The 21240-nt window shown below is 42.6% G+C and overlaps 1 protein-coding gene across 9 annotated transcripts in view; it reads left to right on the top strand.

Annotated features, from left to right (window-relative positions):
- NRG1 (neuregulin 1) overlaps nucleotides 1–21240 on the top strand; it is a 492971-nt gene that overhangs the window by 351471 nt on the left and 120260 nt on the right. For 8 of the 9 annotated variants that reach the window (XM_086770243.1, XM_086770241.1, XM_086770245.1 and 5 more), the window contains 2 exons: nucleotides 1407–1457; nucleotides 4374–4424. The exons of the other annotated variant lie outside the window; for it this stretch is intronic. In XM_086770243.1, coding sequence (XP_086626369.1) covers nucleotides 1407–1457; nucleotides 4374–4424 — 102 coding nt within the window. The remainder of the gene's footprint in view (nucleotides 1–1406; nucleotides 1458–4373; nucleotides 4425–21240) is intronic. 9 annotated transcript variants of the gene reach the window in all.

Genomic DNA, 21240 nt, shown 5'->3' with positions numbered 1-21240 from the left:
CCAGCTATCAGAGAAATGCTGCCTAATACGTTCTCTCACAGTAGTGAGATGAAACTGGGACATATTGCCCAGGCAAACAAGGTATTTGCCAGAGAAAACTGGATCAGAATGGAAAAAAATACAAAAAAAGAGCTAGCAAGTAAGAAGTTAAAATACAGGCTCAACATTGACATTTAAGAAGATGGCTGTTGAAGGGAAGACAGTTGAACTGAGTTTTGTCTCTGGTCAAGTTTCTGTAGACTCTGAAGACAGTGAGCAGAGGGCCACCTGATCCAGAATCACAGAACAGAGTAAAAACATTCCTAAGTTGCCTTTTCCTAAATCTCCTATGAAATTTTTTCTAAGTTCTTTTTGTTTGACCTACCAGAAGATTCTTGATGTGCTATGAGGATTCAAGACTTCTTCCTTGGCATTTGTGGCCCTTCTCTAGCTGTGGAATTGAAACTTGTGCAGCTGTATTGAACTGCACCACTGTGAGGCTGAAAAGTGTTTTGAGAACTTACTTGGAGAAGACCAAGAAGACCAAGTTGATGCATACAAGTGAAGGGTAATTTATTCACACTAGGAAATTGCACACAGTTGTGGCTTGTGGGGTCCACAGCACACAGACAGATGGATGGTGTCATCAGAACAAGGTCTCTGTACATCATCAGTACAGGTCTGTGAAGGCTAAACAAAGTCTTTCTACTTTCTGCTTTATCCCATCTGCATTCTGTAAGGCATTAGCAGGGATCTAAGCATCATCCCCTGTAGCCATCAGCCATTTCAACCAATGGGTGCAAGAAGTCCATGGCTGTGTGCCAATAGCAGTAGTGTATCTCTGTAGGACCAGTGTGGAAGAGCAACTATTCTCATTTCTTCAACAAAGAAACCATTTGATTTCCATCACAGAACCCCCAGCGGTCATCCCATGAGGGACTGGTTTTGCATGTGTGACTTAGAAGATTTCCCTGAAGTGGCAAGTGACATTATTGGATGAACTAACCAGCAATTTTCAAGTGATATGAACAGGAACACATCTTCACAAAATTTAACTGCCTAGAAGCATAAGGAGTGAATACTCACACTGATGCCTTCCAGAATCAGAGCCATCTTCATGATTTCTCTTGTTGCTGCTGATCAGTTATTCCCAGAGGAGAATGAGAGATTGAACAACTGACTTCTTGCAGAAGAAACAGGCTTTTTCTTCAGTTCTACTAATCGACACCATCATTTTTCATTTTCTCCCAAAAGGAGGCTTTTGCAAGTTGGTATCTGTTTGCAGCCTCTGCCCACTGAAGCAGAATTTCAGCTGGCTTCTTTGAGCACCTTCTTGCCCTTTACCTTGTCCATTCCTGGAGTTGAATGCTGTTGGAGGATCATCTGACTCCACGTTATAACTTCTTGTTGCCTCTTGTGTTTTCCAGAGAGCACCAGCAAGATACCAGTATCAACAGAAGGGACAAAAACTTCTTCACGTAAGTTGAATTAACAGAGTATTTCTATCCCTTTCTCTTTATTTCTTCTTGAAACTGCTTCTGCACCTCTGAAACTGCTCCCTCTTAGCAGAGGACAACTCGCCTACATCCAGCACCTCAGTACCTGCATATCGCCTTGAATACTGGAGCTACTTCAGGGACTGAGAAATGAACAAAGAAGGGTTAAGCGTACTTTTTAATACCCTAGAGCTGAACTGAGGATGCTAACTTGGCCTGCAGTTGTCACCCTGCAGCAGCCCAAGTGAAAAAGTATTTTGAGTTGTTAGGAACTGTGTTTAAAAAAAAAGCATTTGTTGCTCTGTTTCTGTAAATCCTAGCAGCTGCATATGAATTTGCAGAGTGTACAGACATATTGATGTTTCCTCCAGAAAGTCTGTTGCCTAGACTGCTCTGATCTTCAGGGCTCTACGTACAATTCCTGACAGCTCTGTGGGGCCTGTGAATATAGACAGGTAACTGACTGTCAGTAGTTTAACTGCTTTCGGAGCTGTCTTGGCATACTAGGAGCCTTCTCCAGATGGTTTCCTTTCAGGCTGGTGCGATTTTACTTTCAGCATCCTGCCTGCAGTTACGAATTGCACGCCTCCAGAGTTACTCCTGGAACTGACACCAGTGAGAAGTCACTTTCATTATTTTAACTATTGGAGTTACTTTATGTATGACCACAATACAAGCAGTTGTCTCTACCACTGGGTTTAGCAGAGGGAGATGTGGATAGGCGTGTGTAAGCCGGGCATCCCAAGGATTTACAAGATGCAGATATCCTGTTTGGCAAAGAAGCTGGGGTCCTGCTAGCTTTTTTGAGAAAGCTATATCTGGCGGAGACAGGTTTGAGTGTGAGATGACAGTGTTTGTAGGCTAGATCAAGGAAAACAGTGTCATTGCCAGATTTTGCATTTAGCATGCCTGCAGCCTTTCCTTTGATGCATCTGCGTGTGTGGCGACCTACTTCTGAAATCTTGGCACTGCTGCCTGACAGAAGAGCCATTGGATGTGCCCATATTCTTTCATGTTCTCAGTGGGGCCTGTCACTGGTGCTTCACTGGATATGTATGAGACCACATAGCTAATAGCAAGTGTCCTGTAACCATTGGAATCATTTTTATTCAAAGGAGGTGACACGCTGGTCACTGACTCCACAGGGCTGATCTTGCCTTCTGCCTTGTGCAGCAAGAATGCAGTCCCTGCACTTCGCTCCCTTCTTTCCCATGAATCAAATTTCTTGTTCTTGAGTGGTCTCTTTCCCCCTCCAGTGCCTGCTGTTACAGTACTGTTCTCCTCTTTACTGCTATTGTACCACTGGAGAAGAGGAGGCTGGGATGCTCAAAAAGCTGGCTGCGTTCCTGATGAATTGCTGCACTGGCAGATTTCATGCCAAGCGGCACATCATGCTTTTGTCCTGAAGGACAGCAGAAAGCAATATGTTCAGTGGCTGTATGTTGAGTAGGTCTTTGCTATGTGGCTGGAGCAGAGACCTGCTTAGTCCCAAACCCAGCCAGGTGCCATTTTTCCCGCTGTTGTCACCCAGCCCTGCACCCAGACCATGTCAGCTTTCTCTGCCACTACAGGAGTCTCCTGCTGACCAATAGTGTCTGGGATTTTGCGCACTGCTGGTTTTTTCCAGTCGTTGCAAATGCAAATAAGTTATTAGTGAGTTGCTTCTTTAATTGGAGATTGACTGTTGTGAGATGCTGGTGTTTAAATCATCAGGAGTTAGGTCTGTTGAAGTATTCCTACAGTTATTGGTGATAGATGGACTTACATAGCAGTCTTAGCTTTTAAATATGGCTTCCTTGGCCTAAAAACTGACTCTATTAGGCAACAGAGTCATCTTTTCCGCCTAATGTGACATGTTGTTAAATATTTCACTTCAGAGCATGCAGTATGCCTGACCTGCTCCCTAGGATCCCCAAGCTGTTGCCAGCCACTCTGACTTCCTTCATCCTTCTCCATAGTGGCACCTCACATTGATGCCTTAGGCAAAGTTTTCTCTCTGCAAACTCTTCCTTCCAGCTGATAGTACTCCTCAAGCACACTCTTGAATTCTTCATTCATGCATGGCACCACATGTTTTGCTGGACTCAAAGACAGTGAAAGCCCATGCAGCCACCCCAAATGCATGGCTCTGATTTGCTGCATGGTTCAGTTTCCTGCAGCTCAAGAGGCTCAGCCCTACCTTCAGGCCAGCTTGCTCCTTCCATTAACTTTTCTGAGTGCTTCCTTTGTGTGATTTGTGTTGAGGTCCATTTCTTTCAGCTCTTCTACAAGATTATTTACCATGTTGAGAATGTTGCTTCTTTTCCTTTCTTGGTAACCACTTTGGGGCTGATGCTATGTCCCATTTTGGTCCGGAACGTGTCCTGCTCTCCCTTCCAGCTACAGCTCTCTGCAGAAGTAGTGGCATCCATGGACCCTGCTTTCTTACAAGCAACAGAGGTCCTTAGCCATAGTTGTCATAGACCTGGAGGCCTGAGTGTCCATTTGGAGTTATGTGAGAAGAAGATAGGAAGCTAGTTTTTCCTGGGTCAGTATGTGGAGCTTCAAGACCCACTGCTTTCCACTTTCCTCTGATGCTGTCGCAAAAAGCTGAAAACTTTGCTCTCTCTTTGCCTGTTTTCTCCTGGCCTTCCCTCCCAGGACTATGGAGAATTTTTGCTGTAATTGATTATTCACAGTTTGCCTAGGACATGCTGTACCGACTTTGAAGTTCTTTGCTTTCTCTAGCTGTCTCATTTTTTTTTCTGCTTTGGAGGGTTTCTGATTACTGAAAAAAAAAAAAGAAAAAATTAAAAAGAAAGCTTCACTAGGGGAAGATGTTCAGGCAGAGCCCTCCACTGTAACAATGTAGCTGTGGCTGTATTCTTACAACTTTGTTGTTACTTCTGTGTGTTGCAGAACCCATGCTTAGGATACAAGCTTCAACAGAAGGAACAAACACTTCCTCCTGTAAGTATATACAAGTTATTTAAATTATTGCTGGCGATTTCTTGCTCCCTAGCTCAGAAAGAAAAAAAAAGTGTTTCTATCTAAACCTACAAGAAGGGATCAGGAGTGACTGGTTAGGATTCCTGCATGACAGGTGCAGTTGTAATTTGTTATATATATTACAACTCTCAGACCCATGTCCTTTGCGAACCGAGGGCTAAACATGTTCCTTTAGGAAGGTCAAAGCGCACGTTTGGTCAAGTCAAAGGGGGAAGAAATTGCTCCAGTGTCTCTCATGTGGAATTCCCTTCCTTGTTATCCCTAGTCAATGTATGGCTTCAAACATTGTCTCCTCTGCCTCCACAGTCCCTGACCCTAGGGTAGCTGAAACATCTTCAGGTCCAGCCATCCCCGGTTGCTGTGCGTTTCCCTTTGTCCCTGTGCCATCTGGTGCATGTTAGAGCTCCTCAAGCTCTTTCTTCTGTGCCCCACTGCCCTTGGGGAGAGGATGAGGAAGGTGAGGACATCTTTTTACGTCTCTTCCCTCAGCTGAGACAGGGAACCAAAAATGGTTCCTGGGGAAGAAAGGTTGTCTCCGCTGATCTCAGGAGCATACTGTGCCACTGAGCTGTGGCGGTATCAGTGAGGAAGGTGACTCTTTTCTTTCTCTGTAGTTGTGCTTACCAGGGAAGCATGCTTTACAGCCATAATACTTTCACCCTTGAGAACCATCAGGTAGAGCCTTCGAGCTGTTTACTAGACCTGTATCCACCATCTACCCAGCCTGCTTTTGAGCAGTCTGGAAGGACACTTCACACAATCAAAGTCAGCAGGGTTGCGGGAGGTAGGGTATTGATCACCTTCTAAAACAGCAAGTATTGCTGTCTGCCAGGAACAGGATGGCAGGTGAGACAGAACAGCAATCCAGTCCACCCCAACAGTTCTAGTGTGGCTATAAAATATGGTGTGTGCTTTATAGCAAACTATACATAGATGCCCTTAACTCACATCTAATAGCTACTGTAGCAGCACAAGGGGGAATGGTCAAAGCCAGGTCTCTGGACATAGTATTCTGAACAGTTTTCCTCATTTATAAGAGATATAAAAGATTTATTTTTGTGCATTTTATTCTCAGCTATTAGACTGATTAGCATTTTAAGTGCATGTTGAAGGAATTTTAGAAATCTGGTAGATTATTTTAAAAGACCAAAAAGCTTTCTGCCAGCAAGGTGAGAATAGTTAATGCTTTTGGCCTTATTTTTCCTCTGATGCATAGAAGCAGGGTAGGCAGGAGTAAGTCCTGGGGCAATTTAAAGCAGCCATTTATTCCTATTCTGTTCTCAGTTGCATTGATGTAAATCAGGAGTAGTACTATTCAAGTCACTAAAATAAGTAATGGAGAAGAGGTAGCAGTGTTGAATATTGCTGCCTATGCTGGGTAGGAAAGGTACTACAAAGCAGGAGGGAGCCCATGTTTATTGCTAGCAGATGTCAATGTCTACTCACACTACAGAGCGATGAGGGAATTGAGCCCACATACTTGTTCTAAAGTTGCTTAGGGCTTTTCTTTTCTGAATTTCAGTGGGACCTGTCTATTTCACACTTGTCACTGTCAATCTTGTAACAGCTACAGGAGATAAAATAAACTGTTTCCTTCCAGTTCTCAGACAATAGCAGATGTTTCTGAGAACATGCCAGCACTGTCACTGTTGGCCAGACGCTGGGAAAGACCAGAAAACAGCAGAGTGGTTCAGTAGGCTCTCTCCCCAGGGCTTTCACAAGTGAAGAGATATGTGTCATGCTTTTTTGGAGTTCCAGTGACAGACAGATATTCAGAGAGCTAAAAGTTTTTAAAAATCCCATCTCTGTAAGACACTTCACAACTGATATCCCAAAACTGTGGGTCCCTCTACCCTTTTGTGTGCATATGTACCTACACTCCTCAAAATCCAGCCCATTTTGAGAGTGTGGGCCTCCATTCTTAAGTAAAGGAGAAGGGAAAGACTGTAATGTATTCCCAGTTTCACGTAAAGGACTGGTGATCGGGTTCAGAGGTCAGTAATCCAAAGGGGGAGGAGGAGATTAATGCTTTTGTGTCCTGTTTCATAGTGTGAGACTTTGTGGCATTGATTGCTAACCATGCCCTGGGCAGGCAGAAACACTTCCTACCTTCTCTTCCACCCTAGCCCTGGGATTGTTCCACACATGTTTATTTTGTACTGTGTAATATTGAAACCTTTCTTCTTCCTTGATGATGGAGCTCTGTGATTCCTGCTGAATGAAGTGAACAAACTGACAGCAATTGGAGGCCTGTGTGCTCTCACTACCAAGGACTGCAGAGACCATTCTTAATCACATCAGAACAATTTGGACGTGGAATACATTTTTCCTCCCCTTATTTCCAGGACTGCAGTGCTTTGAAACAAGTGCCTTATAACCCTGTAACTTTCTTCTGCTCAGGAGTTCCACTGGAAATAGTAAATCTGAGACTTCACCCTAGTGCCTTGGTTTTATGGGTTTAGTCAGCTGTGTATTCAAGACTTGGGAATAAAAATGTGGTGGTCTTTTTACTTTTCTGGGACTTGTTAAAAGAATCCTGGCTTCTCCTCCTAATAGGCAAAAATAATATACATATGTCAGTCTTCCTTTTCTTTAGAAAAGTGGTCCCAAAACTTGCATTCTTGTTTGTGAGTTAAAATATACCTGGAAAGAAATTCAAAAGCAATCAGGTTTCCTAGGTTAAAATCATCAGCACTGCATGCAGCCTCCTGGTGAAGGTATTCTGCTGGAATGTTTGTATGGTGCCACAGGGGAGAAGGGAAGTCGCTGGATGTGGGCTGTTTACGATGACCACAGCTCCTATTGTGTGTGGGAACCATCTACAGCACAGTTCAGGTGTAGAGACCAGGAGTGATGTGGCACCTTAGCTTACTGTTTCTGTGGACGGCAACAGCTTGGAAACTCTGAGGGCTAAAGTGATCGAAAGTTGAGTATTTGTAGCAGTAGGAAATTAGGAAGTTGGACAGAGGCAGAGCCTGTGGGAGTATATTTCAGACTCTTCATCACAGACAGAAACGTTTGCTTAGTTGCACCTTGCAGCATTACCTTCATACCCTTGTTTATGCTGCCCACTGAGGGCTGCTCCCTAAAATGTCTGTGGAGGCACTTCCTCCAGCAAAAAGCCAGGGCATATTGTGTACTATGCATGTTTCAGACCTGGTTGTCATACTCTGGGATTCTCAGCTCAGATTTGTCTGCTTGTGCAAGACGGTGAGTGAGCAACCATGGCACTGGATGTGCTTGGAGCATATTCTCTGCAGCATTTTCCTGTCCACTATCTAGCAGGTTGTTGCGATGCCTAGCTGGAGGCAGGAGTACAGATGAAGAGCAGGTAGGATGCTGATCCCACTTTGCTTGTGGCTTCATTTTCAGAAGGGTACAGAGCTAGTTTGTTTAGCTTTTGGCTGGAGGGAAAGACCCAGTATTCGTCATCTGTCCCATAGATTACTTTAATCTCATTTTCCCACAGACTTTCATGCTGGCCTCTAAAACCTGCACAGAAATGTTAAAAAGCAAGATTAGTTGGAGAAGAAATGTGTTAGTTTAGAGTGCTCACCTTTTCTCTCTGGAATTATTAACTTGTAAGCTCTCAGCCTGGCACAGCAAGGCACCTTCCTAACACTTTGTCTTCACATGGTGCAATAACAGATTCCAACCTGCGTATTAAATGGCGAGCAGATACAGCATGTAGAAAGGAAGCATGCAAAGACTTTTTGCCTGTCACATTTTCTGAAGTACAATGCTGAGCTACTTTGATAAAAATGTTCCAGGCTGAGCACTAAAACCTTCTATGACATGATGTTAAGGTCATTGGTTTATAGAGTATTTTTAACAGGAACATTTTTGCATTCTCGAGGCAAGCAGCCTGGCCAGTAAATCATCTGTGCCTTAAAATCTTAACAAGCAAGTTTCTGCTGGTTTCTGCTTTCCTTCATCTCCTAAATTTAAACCAGTCCTCCTTCCCTGTATTTATTTATGTAGTACCTGGTAGGAGTCCACTTTCAAAAAATATTAATTTTGTCTAAGAATCATACAATCCTGAGTCAGTGCTTCTAGAAGACAGAAATCTTGGGCCCCCAGTAATACAGGTTTTATGTGGCTGTTTCTTCTGCCTTTGGAATACTAATCCAAATCTCTAAAGACCTTCTGATTTTCCTGCTATTTCAAGCAGTTGTTTGATCAAGGTCATCTTGATTTGTAACAAGCCCTTAGACCACTCCAGTTGTCCTGATATCTGATGTTCAGAATTTTGGTTAGATTATTTTATTTTTTAATAGTACTCATGCACAGGTACCTATGGAAGTGTGCTTGTCTTTGATGTGTGGCCAAAATCTGTGGAATCAAGAAAAAGCAGATGAAGAGTGAAACTCCACTCTGTGGTCTTTTCTACTTTCTGAGATCCTTGTGAACTGCTTCTCTTAAGATACAGTGTGACTTGGTGACCAGATACTTTGCAGTATAGCAGAATATAGTACACATATGGAGTTTCTGCATTAATTCTCTTTTGAATTAAAGCTGGTTTGTTTGGCTTCATTTTATTCTGAGTTTGACAGATGTTAATTTCTAATATTCCCTCCAAAACTGGGGGACTAAGAAGATGATAATACGATGGATAGTGCTGCTGCACAGTGTGAGGATCAGAAAAAATGAAAGGACACTACCTAACCATTGAACATGTGTTTAACTTCTTTCATACTCCAAAGGCTCCTGCTGTTTTGTCATAAAATGTAAATATACTGGGAGCAGCTCAGTGACTTCTGGAATACAATTATTTTGAGGTGAAAGAGCAGAATTGTTTTAGAAGAGTCTAGTAACAGGGCAGAGTCACTTGGGGCAGGATGGGAAGAGGAGAATACTGTAACCAATTGAGAAAGCTGAAGGAATTCAGTTGTTGAAGGCAATTACTCGGGTTGCAGTTATGCTAACACAGCAGGACTCCCAACGCCTGCTCTTGTAATAAGTTGGTCTGACATTTTCAACTGTCAGCATTTAACTCGTTTGTCCCATGGAGTGAAAGGCTGTTTCTCCAGGAGAGCTGTATACCCGATGCCTTGGTGGGACAGTGGTTCGGAGGAAAACACTATACCACCTCATACATTTTGCTTTTTTATTTTAGTGATTTTATTTTTCTGAATAATCAGCTCTGGAGAAAACACTTTGTTCAAAGAATACAGTGAGTGAGCAAGAGCAGGGTCAGATAACTAGTTTGCGTTTAATGTAAAATGAGTTTAAGCCTCCTGGTTAGTGAACTCCTACTGAAAGAGCAGAGATGAAGACATGTGTCGATCCCCTCTTAAAACCTAGCACACTGTGCAGTATTTTCCAGTTTTTTTTCCTCCACAGTGAATACTAATGACAGTGGGCAATGCAGTGGTAAACTCAGTACCCTTATGATTTGATCTGGCATGACAAATTCTGTTTCCTGTGTTTCAATTTCACAGATAGGGCAAGCTCATGTGATTAGATAACATTTCCCAGAGACACAGTTTTCAACCTTTTGCATGATTACCAGTCTAAGGCTAGTGTAACATTAGAAGTCTGCTTCCAAACTACTTACATCTTGCAGATTTTTCTGTAGTTGCACTCTTGGTCCCCCAGCCTTGCTCTGAGGGAGAGCTTGGGTTGATACTGAGGACCTGAGCTGGGTTAGGCAGCTCCACTGGGAACTTTGTATGTGTCAAACTTCAGCGGTAATGCCGCTAGCACAGAGTCAGTTCTCTTCTTGGTTTTGTTGTTTTTTTTTTTTCCTTCAAGGAGGTCAGAGAGGTAAAAGGCAATGATGGGTATAAGCAGTATTAAAATTGGAAGAAGCTGACGTAACAGTCACAAAGGAATAAGTGCAACTGTTTATATAGCTTGAATACAGCTGCCAGTGTGGAAGGGTTTTAAGGACATTGACTTTAGCTATCTGTTTATTTGTGCATGTAAGAATAAGTCTATAAGGCTAGCGCTTGCCTCAGCATTTGTATATGATGAGGCAGTAGTGTTCTATGTATAAATATGCATACATTTGTAGGTTTATAAAGTATATACATGTAAGTGCAAAGGCAATGGTTTGGACTTGTTTATTTCAGGCTACACTTTCCTGAGGTCATGGATTACACCATGAAAAGTACTTCCAAATATGTAGCTGTCTACTCTGCTGACATACAGGTCACAAAAACTACTTCGAATGTTTCTGTTGCTTGTAGTATTTCTGAAAGAATTTCACAGGCCCACCTCCCATTGCCTTTAACATGTTGTGGATCATCTCTTCCCCAAGTTTGTAACAGAAATTCTTCCTGTCGTTCAGCAAAAGGGATCAGTAGTTAATTTTTTAAAAATACGGAATGTGTCATCACTAGTGGAGTGGGGGACACCCTCACAACAGGGTAGCTGGCCAAAAGCGGCTTTGTTAATTGTTGCCTTACCTCGGTCTCAGAGATGGGAGACCATGGGCTGCACTCCTAGCTTTCCTTGGGATCCATGAGTATGTCAGGGCCTCTGTAAGTTGTATGAGAATTTGGCTTCAAGGGGCTGCTGGTAAGGCCTGGTTTCTTCGAGGGTCTTCCAGAAGGCCTAATCATGGCAAAACATTTCATAACAGACCATTAGTTTATGCCTTTCTGACTTCTTCTCCCTCCTATGCTGAAGTGACGTACTCTGTGCCCACCTGAGACCAAAATCAGCATCTTTCTGATTTGCCAGCGTAGCCTATGCTGTACTGGAGGAAGTGAGCTTATAGCACAGGGATGTATTGGTGGTCTGACCTTGGTGTTTTGGTCACTGTGTCTTCCATGGGAGGAAGTCCCTGGTGCTGTCACTGTGACAAAAACAGGTGCTCAAAGACTCTGTTCCCTACTGGCTATACCTTTCTGGATAGCAATTATGAACACACTTGGTGGTATTGGATCAGCCTTCTCAAAATCTTCCCTCTTCTGTGTCATTTTTGAGTCATCAAGGTAGTTCATACTGAATAAAGGTACACAGCGGGCAGTGATACTAGCTGGGCAGAGATCTGTGAACAACATGGAATACATGACCTTGACAGAAGCATACATCTATTTCAGGCACTCTGATATGTCTTTAACCATGCTGAAATCAAGAATGTCAGTGCTTTGTAGGAAAGCATAAAGGAGCCAAAGAGCTCAAGGCAAGTGTGAAAAAAAGGATACTCACAACAGACAAAAATGTTGAATGTGTGCATGGGAACAGAACACTATTTGTATTTTAATACAATAGGCAATTCCCAACTTACCCCTGTAGCCCAGAAATTATGTTCATCTCTTTATCTTCCTCCTGTTGTCCCAACAGTGCCAACCTGCCCTCAGAGACTTTGCCCTGAGGCACTCTGTTCTGTAAACCCTGGGAGAGACTAGCAAGGCAAGGTCCTTTGTGCTCCTCAGGATGCCCTTCTGTCCTGAGAAAGACGTGTTTGCAGCCCACTTTCTTATTTTTTTGGAGAGGGGGGTTCTGTTTTTTCACCTTTGGTGGGAAAGGTCCAGCAAAGGAAAGCCCCAAAGGGACTTTGAATTTCCAAGTCTGAATTAGCCCAGCATGCCTGGAAGTTTGCTGGGCTCTCTTTGGCAGAGAGGCTCACACAGCTTACTTTCTCAGATGTTGGTTCTGGGCTTTCTATTCCACGTTCTCCCAGGGGAGGTGTTAGGCTGCATTGGCTGTAAACAGAGATGCTCTGTGGCATAGTAGGGCCCTGGTCCATAAAAGGTTCTTTCAAGCCAAGCTAAATCCTCAGGAAGAAATTACCATCCCATCCTTCATGTCCACATCTCTTCTAAATTGCCTTTTGGTAACCTCTCCTAATTGGATGCAAAGTGGGAAAGTTGTATCTCCTGTGACTTTCATTATCAAAATGTTTCCACAGGTTTCTAATGGTTTCTGCTGTTCTTGACTTTCTTCCCCTGTACAGAGAGGAGAAGGATTCACTATAGTTGCTGCAGCAATTAAAGAGCAGCCTTTTACAGTGTGATCTTCCTTCTAGGTGTGCATCTTCCTAAATATTTAGCAGTAGTCAGCTAGTTGGGAATTTTGAGTTGCATCTACAGCAGCATGGAAATGCATGGCAAGGATCACAAAACACCCACTCAGTTTTTTGAAAAGAAAGCTATGCCCTGGAGCAATTGTCCTTTATGAATCATGTCTGATGGATGTTAGGATTTTCTTTCGGTGAATATGTACGAATACAAAGGCTCTTGCATTTCTTCACAAGATTTTCTTCTCCTGATTGCCCACTCTTCATGCTAGTCATTTCAACTTCGTTATGGATATACAGAGCTCATATGCCTTATTAGTAGTTTATATTAATCACAGTATCCAGCTGTCTGAGATCTTTTGGCAAAAGAGTTCCAAATTTTCCCTTTTACAGGGATCTGCTTTTTACAAGGGAGGAAACTTTTTCACAGCCCTCTGATTTCCAAACTGCATCAATCCTGTTGCAAGCTAAACTAGCATGGGGCATTTCTAATTTGTGATGGATGATCATAAAGGCTAAACTTAGGGTGCTAAGTGGAGTGAGGCTGAGGAGAGAGCTAGAGTGCTAGAGCAATGTTTGCCCATTTCATCATTAGCATGCTTTCTTGTGTCATTCTGGCTCACGTCAACTACTGCTTTTCAAGACACCTAAGCACAGTATGAAAGATTAAGTGCATCGAGACCTTTCCCAGGAGGCAGTATGGATACCACCATACCAGCCTGGCTCCGTTCACTCTAAGCAGTCCTCTCACATCATCCCAACAGATGTTGCAGTCCCTCAAACAGTCCCAGGTGCCTTCATATGATATCAGAGGGAATTAATCATAAAGCCATATTCAAGCCATTAAAACACTGCCTGGATGGGCTAAGACACAGACTTCCCACAATTTACACACTAGGAACTGGAAGAAATACACAGGTAAATTATTTTTAATGAAAAGCAGAGCCACAGAGAATTGGTGTGTGGCATAGATGTAGGCCAGCCATGACACTTGCCCTTGGACTGAGAGCACAATCTGTCCCCTTTGCTACTGGGCGGTGTAGGCACATCTGAGCGGTCAGGCTGCCTATCCCACCAGAGCCTTCCCAGCCATGGTGTGCTCGTGGGGCACAGAGCAGCTGGCATTACACCACAGCCCTCCCGAGTCTAGCAGAGAGATGAGACAACACCTACTACACTGCAGTCCCAAGCCAGCAGAGCAGACAACTGTTTTTCCAGCCCCGAGCATTTGGCCTTCTTGTTTGTTCGTTTGTTTCTGTTTTGTTTATTCAGCACAGAAAAGCTCCTTGGTCCAGAGCTATAAATGCTCAGAATTGATGTTGCGTCAGGAAGGATTTGACTGGACAGAGCTCTGCAGCCTGAAGCTTTTACAAACATCATGTGCCACTGTGCTTGTCTTAAAGTTTAGCATTTATACATGGGGTGGTAATAGCCCTTCAGAAGTTAATTTTCTGAGGTTTGTGGAGTGTAGTCTGAACTTTATTACTGATATTTTTCTGGTGATATTCACAATGATTCGAAACATGATTCTTAATAACACAGTCAAGTGTCTGACAGATATTTAGGTGAGCTTTACAAAAAGTCTGCAAGTTCACTAAGCAGTATTACTGCAATGGTTGTTTTTTAAGATAAAAAAATAAGGCATACTCCAGGGAAGAAATAGGCGGGCATTTTTTCAATAACATCTGTTTTGCAGGGAGATATCTAGATATCTACCCATTAGATCTGCAGGTGCCTATTGTGTCAAAAATTGTCGGTGGAAGAAAGTTTTTTCTAGTCTTCTCAAATTAAAAGTGAGCTAACCACATGTGATGCTTTTATTTGTTTGAAATGTCTGTGTTTTTGTATATGGTAACTGAGGATGTTCTTTCAGTTGTAGCTAAAATTTTGTTGTATGCTTTTAAGCATTATTGTCCAGTGCCGTGGGGCATTAGTTCAAAAGTTTAGTTATTGTTTTGAGAGAACTGTAGGTTTAAATGTCTGGTGCTTTCGCCTGATTAAATGCCATTCCTCCCTCTGCTTTTTTTCCATTCTAAGAAGGTCCAAAATTAGCATTGATTTTCTTGAATTCCTTAATATTTTATGTTATGTAAAGCAATACAAATATGTAGTGATGCCTCTGACTCCACAGGACACGCGGTGAAATAGGACTGGAGTCTGATCTCGCACTATACTTTTTATACTGTTAGTATGACTTTTATTATTTCCCTGGAACAGCTCTTTCCTTGCATTTCCCACTGGGGAGATCTTTGGCTTAAAACAAGCTGCAGGCTATGCGTAGTTCTTGAATATTTTACTGATCTACACAAAACCCATTAGCTGCCTCAGTGGCAACTAATACTTGACAGACGGTAGGATAACAGTTGTCTCAGACTCTTCAAGAGGCCAGAAGAATCTTAAACACTAATTTTGCTGGAAGGATGAAGAATTACCTGGAACAGCAATGTGGCTCATTCAAATGCATGTCTGTCTGTCTGTTGTGATGCAGAACTGGTGTTTCAGTTCTCTAGTGTAATGAACTCTGAAGCAGATGCTGCCCTAAGTTGCTAGGCAAGCTACATCTGCAGAGTAGATGCTTGTAAGTCCTTTATACATGTCACTTTGGAGGTAGGTCCAGGGAAGGAATGCTGTGAGTATGGATTCTTTTTTTTTTTTTCATAGACCAGTAGTTGAGCCAAATATAGCTGTGATTCCTAAGAGTGGTGGATCAATCCCAAGCTTCATGAAAGGTGACACAAGTCTGAGGTCCTCTCCACATGTGTTCAGCCAGCACATTTGGGCTGTGCATTGGTGAAATGCCTTCCTGGAGGCAGGGGAGAGGAAATCAGGCATGGCTTAGGGACTGTTTTTAATGGTACCCTCTCCAGTTGCATGTTTCTGTCAGATGCAGAGGATTCTCAGTGTCTTCCCTATGATGTCTGTATCCTGCGCTAAGTGTGTAAGTGACCTCTCATGTTAGCAGCAACATCATGTGTGAATTACACTGTAGAGGACAGGAGCTAAATGCCAGCACCTTACTATTTTTTCCAGCCAAATGGACACCTGGAGAGCTAATATATTGTTGTACTTTGTGCTTGAGTTATGCGTGGAAAATACGCAGTAAAACTCCAGATAATTGGATGTGGATTCCATTTGCAATTATATGTTCACTGGATGATATGGATGCATCAGAGACCTAATATTCACCCCAGCAAGAGAGCACAGTTACAGGCAGGCTGAGCAAATGGAGCTTTTCAGTCTAAGTGTGCAAATGAATTTTATACACACATGGGCACTATTAGCAGATGGCCAGTAAGGAAGGCTGGGTACAGGGGAAGGATTATTTCCTTTTAATTAAATAAGAATCTGTTTGTCTGGATGGTGTTTCCTTCTGAGGAATGGCTTTTATTATCTGTAAATATCTTCTAAAATATGAGATTGCCATTCACAACAACCCAAAAGCAGCATGTATGAAGTATTGGATGGAGAATTTTCTTTGGATGGTGAAAAAATAATCAAAAAGAGTGAGACAAGTATTTTGACTATTACAAAATTTGCAGAACAATATGTGGAGCAGGTAGCTTTAGTAGAAATACATTAGCTATAGTTGGTGAATTGGCACGGGATTGCTGAAAATTTTGAAACTTCCTTGAGGAAAAAAAGAGGTCTTAAAAAGCTGTTTAAGAAAAAATACTCATCAGCTAACTCTTTAGAATGCGAGACAAGTGGAGAATTGGTTATCACTTGTTTAGACTTGCTGCTCTAAAGTTCATCTGCTGTATCCTTGTATTAAAGGAGTGGTGAAGCGCAGGAAAGGCTAGTCTAAGCAGAAAGGAGAGGAAAGCATGTGTGTATGAGCTGGCATTTCTGATGAGCCTTTATCTCAACCAGATCTCACCACTTGTTTCTTAAATACTGCCATATGCTTGGCATCTCCCATTTTGTTATCGCAAGAAATTGTCAGCTTGACAGAGTACGTTACAGCATTTATAAGAAACACTGAGTAATAAGGATCCAGTGAGTCTTTAAGGAACTCTGCATACATTTCTGATCTCTGAGGGCTATTTCTTCCTCAGCCCTAGTCATGATCATATCTTGGCCTTCAGTAGCTCTGCAGAAAATAGTAATTCCAATTAATTTTCAGCACAATCTCTGTGCACAGTACCACCTGTCAAAATTGAAATATCGCTGGCTCTTGAATGACAGTCCCGGCTGTCAGACAGTCAAACTGACCATGTGTGAAGCAGTCATGCTATTGTATTTCCTCTACCTGGCTAAGAAAGAAAGGGAGGCTGACCTTCTGGAAAACAGCGTTTGCTGCAGGGCAGAATTTCTGCTGCCAGCCCATGCTCATAGATGATGGGAAAGCAGACCCGCCAGAGAAATGCAACAGCAGGCAGGCTGGCCAGCCCCAGTGCCCACCAAACCCCATGTACTGTCTCAGGCAGCAGGCAGCAATTGATGCCTCAGGGATTGGTGGGGGAAGGACACAACAAAAAGATGGTGACTCAGCTAAATGAATTTTCTCCTAAGCTGTGACCATAAGAAGTCACTCAGCTTTTCTGATTCCTGTTTTTCCTCTCATTAGATCTGCAGGGAATGTTGTCTCTTCTGTAATCTTGTGTGGTTGTTAGTTCTAGCTTCCTCCTGCTCTCCCATAGCAACAACTACCCTGTTATGTCTTGGATCAGGTTCCTCACCGTAAGGCCACCAGTGCCCCATGACTTTGGAAGGGGGCTTTTCCCACCTTATAGACCCAGGACAGTCAGGGACGACAGATGATTAAACCCTAAGCCACTAAGTGGAATGTAATCTTCTCTTGGTCTGCTATCCCTCCTCATCCCTTATCTACATTGGCTAGAAACAATTACAGCAGCAAGCCGCATAATCAAATATTGTGGCTGGAGTCACATGCCATTTCAGACACCTCAAATAGTGTTGCACATGACTGATGTGGGAATATAGAGCACCAGAATATGTCAGTGCTTCACTGATTACTGTCTCTAACTGTAGGCAAGGCCAAAAAGGGAGGGGAAGATGCAGAAATGGTCTTTGTGGAAAACTGTGGACTTGTTTTATTGCCTAGAAAATGTTGTCCTTGACTTCGTGTGATTAACAATTGACTTACACACTAAAGCATTAGGCTTACTAGCCCTTGCATAAGAAGCATTTGGTTTTGTTAGTGCAGCAAGGGAATTTCCTCTTTTCCATGCAACTATCAAATCTTTTCTCAAAATTTCCTTAAGAACTTGACCTGAAAGGGGCCTAAGCAAAAAGTGTTTCTCAATGGCAGATAAGGTGGTGTTGTTTTTTTTCTTTTCTCTTCCCACATGGGAAGAAAAAACATATCTGTTCCCCATACAGGAAAATGTAACCACAGAGTGCTATGAAGTCACCTGACTGACTGGAGAGGCATAACTTGGCCTGCTCCTTGCAGCCCACAGATCTCCCTCTCTTAGCTTAAGAGATGGAGGGGAGCATCCTGACTGGCAGAAGGCAGTCCCTTCACTACGCTAGTGATGTAAGATCATAAACTGGGAGACCTTAGGGGTCTCATTCTGCAGCCTATGTGAAGTGCTGAGAAGGATGTGTGTGTTAGTCTTTTCAAGACTTCTAACTGATCTTAAGACTAACCACAGTTTGACCTGATTATGGTTTATTTGTCTCAGAGCAGATTCAGTTAGTATGTATCACCCACTATTTATATGTGGGTGAACATACAAGGAAAACAATGTCTTCAGCAGGGAGCCAGCACAAGGCTTCTGTCACTAACATTCGCCTTTGCCCTGTCATTTCACCCACTGTTATTAGAAATTCATCAAATATGTCTGGAGAATTTGCATGCTTAGCCTGCTTTGGAAAGAGGGGATTGTCTAGCTGTGAAAGGAGATTATGCAGCAATTTCCTCCTCAGCACAGCAAGGCAATGAATCTGACTCTTCATTACAGAGGAAGGATGAGTAAGGGCAGTTCCATTTCCTGTGCAGCGAGAGCAACATGAGTTGTGCTCCAGTTTCCTCTGGGAATTTCCATGATGATGTCGATTTCAGACATGATCCATAATGTTGCTACGAGAAAATGTAGATGTTCAAATAAGAATGCTTGTGGGGAAGGGGAAAGGGATCGATTCATTAAACAGTATGTTTGATCTCAGCTAGGAAGACAGCTGTACAACAGAAGACAGGCTCAAAGTTAGTTGCTTCAGCTTTATAACTCATGCATTAATTACTGACAGCAGCAATGTATTTCTGAGATAACTACAGTTTTTAATAGATATTCTCATATTTCCCTCCATTTATGAAAATATTTCACTGTATTTTTGTTAGGTGAGAGGCTGTAAGAAAGTCTTGCAGTTACTCCTATTTGCTGAATCATGAACATCCCACAAAGCATTTGCATCTCTCTTCTGTGTTTTCACACTCTTGCTCAGGGTGAACACAAGTGAGTGCTGCTGGTCAGGCATCAAACACTCCTTTTGTGTTTCCCAGAGTCTAACAGATATGCAATCCTGCTTATATATTTCTAAATCTTTTACTTGAGGGAGACTGTACATCTGCAAATGCAGAAATGTATCACAGGGAGAACAGTCACAAGGACACATTCTTCAGTGCTCAAGAAAGACAGTCCAGCAATTGGATGTTAGCAAGACACTGATCAAAGGAAAGATTTCTTGAGCAACCCTTGGGCACATTCCTTAGGACTAGTGTGAATGTGCACTGCAGGCTGGGAGTCACAGACCAGCACTTGGCTCCTGAGGGAATAAACCATGAACCCTGAACTGCATGTGCAGCCGCTCCGTTGAATGCTCACAGAGACTTTAGATGCCTCAAAACTGAAAATATTGCCCTTGAGGACTAATCCAAACAATTACCAATGGTTGTTCCACACTCATGTGCTGAGTGGAGAGCCAGGCAAACAGCTGACATGTTGGAGATGACTGAGATGGAGTAGCAAAAGTTATCTCCAGTTCTGCCTATCTCCTAGATCCTCAACAATTCCTCAGAGGTATAAGGAGGCTGAAAAAAAAAAGCAGGGGGGAAGCATTAAACCACCATCAAATAAATGCGCCTACTATTTGCCTGTGAAGAGGTAGTGTTCACCATGTCTTTTCTCTGTCCACAAAGTCATAGGAAAAAAGCTTCAGTGACATTCCTCTCTCTAGCGTAGAAAATGTTTCATCATTTTCTGCAAAGCTGGAGACTTACTTCAGCAAGATGAACTTGGAAGCTCTCCCTTAAACAGTCTGCAAGTGCCAGCGTTGAAGATGTGCTCTCAGGAGAGAAGGAAGACAACCAAGGGGGAGAAAAGTGGTAGCCACATCAGGTTATTTTAAAATAAACCCAAAAGCTGCTATTAGCATCTTGGGTGAAATCTACTGTGGTAAAAAGATCTGAAGAGCAATCCTGGTTCATCCAGCACCCTCTAGGGTAAGGAATGGAGGAGAACCTTGAGTCATGAGCTGAGGCAGGTGTGAGAAGGGAACTGAGGCGCCTAAGGCCATGTGATTGGGTATGTGTGTATACAAAGCTAGGCCCATTTTAGCTGCATAGGCACATTTTTTTTAAACTGTTTTGTTTGGTTTTTTTCCCCCATCATAAAGGAAATGCTGTGACTTCACATGCCTTACTAAAAGATTACTTGCGTGGCTGGTGGCCATTCCTCTTATTGCTCAATAAATAAAGCTACTGTCATTTAAGCACTCTAGCTGAATTTCTGATGAGCACATGAAAGAGTTAACTCTACCATTGTCATGTTACCACAGCATTAAAATAACAGCAGATTTGGGGAACATAAATTTTGTCCTCTCTTGTAGCATAAATTTGGAGCATAGGCAAAATTCTCATAGAATTGTGCACTTCTGTAAAAATCTGTCTCTTACTTGGGAAAGACAGAAGTAAAACTGTGGACTAGTAAAGTGCAAATAAAATATGTGCAGGAAAGCAGAGTGATGGCTTTTGAATTTGTAGCCATTTCAAATATGTTTTTTAATTTTTTAAATAAAACTTCTTAAAATATTAAATAGTCTTTTATTTCTGTTAACACAACTTTTCTTATGTACAGTAATAATCAGGTTATGCTGGAAGGGGCTGGAAGGGGGCGTTGATTTAATTTGAAGTGGTGGCTTCCTTCTCTGAAAGGATTTTTTGTTGCTTTATCAATTGAAAGCCTTTCTTTCCTAACAGGATTAGCCCAAATAATTACCAAAGGATTTTTCTATGTCATCTGAGTACAGTTCTCTGCAGCAGTATTAAAAAGCCTGTCTGCAGTAGGGAAATAAGTCAATGGCCGTGGGTAACCGAAAAGGTTATGTTTAACTGTTGCCACTCAAACCAGAGAAAGTCATCTTCAAAGGCAGGACCACAGTGGTTTTTACTCTAATCCCCATCATGCCCAACTGGTGCATAGAAGAAACAGTAGCTTCTTGTCAACCAGAAGCTCCTACACAGTCAGCAGGGTGAAGTGAGAGGCCACAAACTGAATGGTAGGTGTTGTGACAACCCTCTTGCAGCTCTTGTTCAGAAACATAGAAGTGATCTGCAACAATGAAGCTTTAACATTGTGTGTGCCAAATTTCATGCTAGCTCTTTGGTTCTGGCTGCAGACCAGGGTCCTCCCCTCTGACCTATTAGGAAGGAAGTCTATTTGCAGTTCTTTGGCAAATCCCTGAAATCTGTGAGACCGGTCAATGGTGTGTGGGAGAGGCTTCTGACTCTTCAGCTTTAGGACAGCTCCTTGCTGCTTTTTACAATTTTTACACTTTAGGACTGTATTGAGGAATTACAAATTTAGTACAAAAAAAAGAAACCCCTTGAGGAGAGGCAAAACCAGA

This window comes from Chlamydotis macqueenii, chromosome Z (assembly GCF_036417535.1).
Source record: "Chlamydotis macqueenii isolate bChlMac1 chromosome Z, bChlMac1.mat, whole genome shotgun sequence".
Lineage (NCBI taxonomy): Eukaryota > Metazoa > Chordata > Aves > Otidiformes > Otididae > Chlamydotis > Chlamydotis macqueenii.
The sequence above is the reverse complement of the archived record's forward strand: the minus strand, read 5'-3'. Positions and strand labels throughout refer to the sequence as shown.